The following is a 3,781-nucleotide window of genomic DNA, read 5'->3' on the forward strand; positions in this document are numbered from 1 at the left end:
GTGGGAACGGGAGGGGGAGAGGGGAGGTAAGAGGAGGGGAGGTGAGGTGAGGTGAGGAGAGATAAGAGAATACTTTATTGTCCTTGCGGTAAATGTTCTGTGATTTTACATGAATGGTTAAAAACACATGTAGTTATACACAGAATTTAAATTCTAATCTCTATACTAAGGACACTGGTCACATTCACATCGTTCATGATGTGTATGGCACTGCTAGTCAAAGAATAAAAGACGAGTTAAAATACTTTATAAAGCTGAATCAATCAAAAGCAATTTTCACCTCAACTAAGGAGCCAAGTTGCTTACCGTCCTTCTTCGCGGCGATATCCTGATCTCGCAGAGCTCCGAGACACACCACGAGGGCCCGCGAGATGTAGCGGTGTTGTTCTGACGAGATGTGTCGCATGGACGTGGTGCTGCCCCACACCTCCAGCAGCTTCACGATAACCTGAACAAAGAGGGTTGTTCACACCACAAGATAGGTAGGTGGGTTGGTAGGTAGGTAGGCTAGGTATGTTCAGACCATAAGATAGGTAGGTGGGTTGGTAGGTAGGTAGGCTAGGTATGTTCACACCACAAGATAGGGAGGCCAGGTAGGTACATATTTTATTCAGGCTACATCAGATAAAGTTTACCATTGGCCACCTGTTGAAATGTACAGACCTAAAATTTCAATAATTTTATTTTTTATCGCGGAAGGGGAAAGAATAACTTCCTTTGACTGACAAAGCTTGAACAATAAAAAACTAAACTAAATCTACCTTCAATTTCAGGACAAACACATCATAAGTTAGGAACAAGATTTATATCAGACAAGATTAAATCTATGTACTCATTAAAAGAGGAAAATGCTACATCTATTTTGCTTTAATAAATTCTAAAACCATCTGAAATGTCACACAATAATTGTTCTAAAACATTTGACAATTTCTGACTTAAACCTCTTCACTGCTGAGTAGACGTATGTTCTGGCCTGTATTCTCTACTTACATTGTTTCATCTGGTTGACAAAAGAAGTTTTACTTGGTATAGTTAGAGCTTGTCATTGTGCTTATCTGAAACAATTCTCTGTGTTTAAATATTCCTTGAATTAACATTTTATCTTGTCAGTACAGATGTAGAAGGACATTTTTCATCAGCGAAGGGAACAATGTCTCCTGTAATAGTCCTGCTCTTCCTTTTGAACCCAGGAGACACAAGTCAGATTATATCAGAGAGATATTCTACGAAGTATCCCCATCTTTCTGTTGAGATACAGTACCCTGCACAGTTCGGGTCAACCATTTCAGAGAAAATAGCGGGAAATATTTTTTTTTTAAAACAACATCGATTACCTCCAAGTACAGATGCCGCCGGGTGTCGGAGTGACAGAGATAGCCAATGATGTTTTGAAGAAGCAGCTTCTGCAAGCACAGAAAGTATATGTCTCGTCACAGAAAGTATATATATATTATATTATACGTCTTGTCACAGAAAGTATATATGTCTTGTCACAGAAAGTATATATATTATATGTCTTGTCACAGAAAGTATATATGTCTTGTCACAGAAAGTATATATATTATACGTCTTGTCACAGAAAGTATATATGTCTTGTCAAAGAAAGTATATATAGTATACGTCTTGTCACAGAAAGTATACCTTGTCACAGAAATATACTTCTAGTCACAGAAAGTATATTTATGTCTTGTAAAAGAAAGTATATATATTATATGACTTGACACACACACAAAAATACAACTCATTATTATAATTACAGCAACACAAATTTCTTTAACACTTTGCCATCACAAGGCTTGTATGGTTGTTGTTGTAGTTTTCAAATCCCTTTAGCTGCAAGCATTTCACTCTTGGCAGCGCAGGCTTGGAGAGTCAAAACTCTTGCCATCAAAAGCAAAGGCATTTGGGGGGAAAATAAAAAAAAACTGGGCGGTAAACATCGCTGATCGCCGAGATGTGATGGCAAAGTGTTAAACTAAGGAAAACAAAATATATCAAAACTTTTCCAATGAATTTGAGTGTAATTTATAGAGAAATTGTGTAATTGTATGAATTATGACAACTGAGATCAAATCTTTTATGACTATATGTGTCATGACGCGGTAGAATCTGGTGCTCGTCAATTTTTGGGAATGTGGAGTTATTGCTATCATCGAAAAGCTTAAAAATACCCAGCTGTCTTGAATGGAAGTTGAGGTATTTGCGACTGAAGGATGTGGGGTCAACTGGTTTCAGTGGTAAAATTAGTGAGAAAATGGCCGTCAAAGTTCAGAAACTTGAATAGCTTGAGAGCCCTTGAAAATTGAAAAATTACGTATTATGCGTCTTTAACCCTTCCAGCCCCAAGCGCGTATATTTTCAGCAGAGCTTGTACCTCCCACCATCCCAAGCGCGTATATTTTCAGCAGAGCTTGTACCTCCCACCATCCCAAGCGCGTATATTTTCAGCACAGCTTGTACCTCCCACCATCCCAAGAGCGTATATTTTCAGCAGAGCTTGTACTTCCCACCATCCCAAGAGCGTATATTCTCAGTTTCAGGAGGTACCAATTTTGCGCATTTTTCTAAATTACCGAACCTAATTAAACTGTAATTTTCATAATATTCGTTCATTTACCTTTGAACACTGTTCTATGTTATTACCTAAACCTCATTACAAAGATGCTAGATCACTTTTTAGAATGCATGCCAGTTTCTCTGAAATACCGCGGTATTGGCTGGGACTGGGGTAAGGAAGGGCACAAAATGGCTGGGGCTGGAAGGGTTCATCAACGTCTTTAGGCCAAATACACATGACATGGGTTGTTCGATGGACGTGAAAGGTGTGGAGACAAAAAAAACAAAATTTAGCTAAAAATTGCCAAACTGGCAGAAAAATGGCTGTTTCTTCGTTTTCATCATTTTGATGAGTGCCTGATATCACCATGATGTCTCACATATTGATTCTTTTATCACCAAGGAGAAAGCAACTTCCCCAACGAACTTAAGCGTAATATCTGCAAAGTGTGTACTTATAGCGACTGTGTTGCCTAACATATTGTCCCAATATTGCTACACTTATTCAATAACTCCCATAGCAGGTATCGAGATCGGATTTTAGAACTGCCTTCGGCAGACCATTTAGGAAGCCAGCCTGATCGTGACGCTCCAAAAGAAAAAGACAAAACAGAAGAAGAACTCAAACTCACTGGTTGAGAAAAGTTTTTGAAGAGTAGAAGTTTGGTGCACACCAACATTCTGGCCGTGCTGTTCTCAACAACGCAGTCCCCGAGAAATTTGTCCACAAGTCCATACCTGTAACACAGATCACAGATTTGTATTTGGTCGCTTTTAAGGACAAGCAGGCTAATCCAGATTTCGGGGGTTTCCAGAAATCTTGACCTACACCAAAAGTGGGCATTGCCCTACCTATAGGAGAAAATTGGTTTCATTAGTGTATATATTTGTTTGGTTATAGAGAAAACTCTCTTTGTCTTTTAAAGAAACTGAACAAGGGTCCAAAACCCTTACCTTCAATTTTCTCAAAACCAGCATTTTTCGGGATAGCCCCATTGTGCTTATAAGCGACCATTTACCCATTGAATAAAGAAACTACTTCATTCACCTGCACTGCAGATGACAGAATTGTAGTAAATTGAACACATTAACTCACTCGCTGCCAAACTCGAATGGTTTCAAATAAAATCGATAGACAGGGTACTGCCATAACCAAAACATCTTGGACTTCAGTTTCCCTTTTTTTCTCTTTCTTTTCTACTATCGTGTTATCCAATTTGTCGGG

The 3,781-nt window shown here is 38.8% G+C and overlaps 1 protein-coding gene across 1 annotated transcript in view; it reads right to left on the reverse strand.

Annotated features, from left to right (window-relative positions):
• Positions 1 to 3,781, reverse strand: part of LOC101862628 (telomere length regulation protein TEL2 homolog) — a gene marked incomplete in the record, with an annotated part of 22,272 nt that overhangs the window by 14,216 nt on the left and 4,275 nt on the right. The window contains 3 exon segments of the mRNA XM_005113152.3: positions 307 to 448; positions 1,335 to 1,403; positions 3,189 to 3,294. Of these exon segments, the coding sequence (XP_005113209.2) occupies positions 307 to 448; positions 1,335 to 1,403; positions 3,189 to 3,294 (317 nt within the window).

Source organism: Aplysia californica, unplaced genomic scaffold, assembly GCF_000002075.1.
Source record: "Aplysia californica isolate F4 #8 unplaced genomic scaffold, AplCal3.0 scaffold01666, whole genome shotgun sequence".
NCBI lineage: Eukaryota > Metazoa > Mollusca > Gastropoda > Aplysiida > Aplysiidae > Aplysia > Aplysia californica.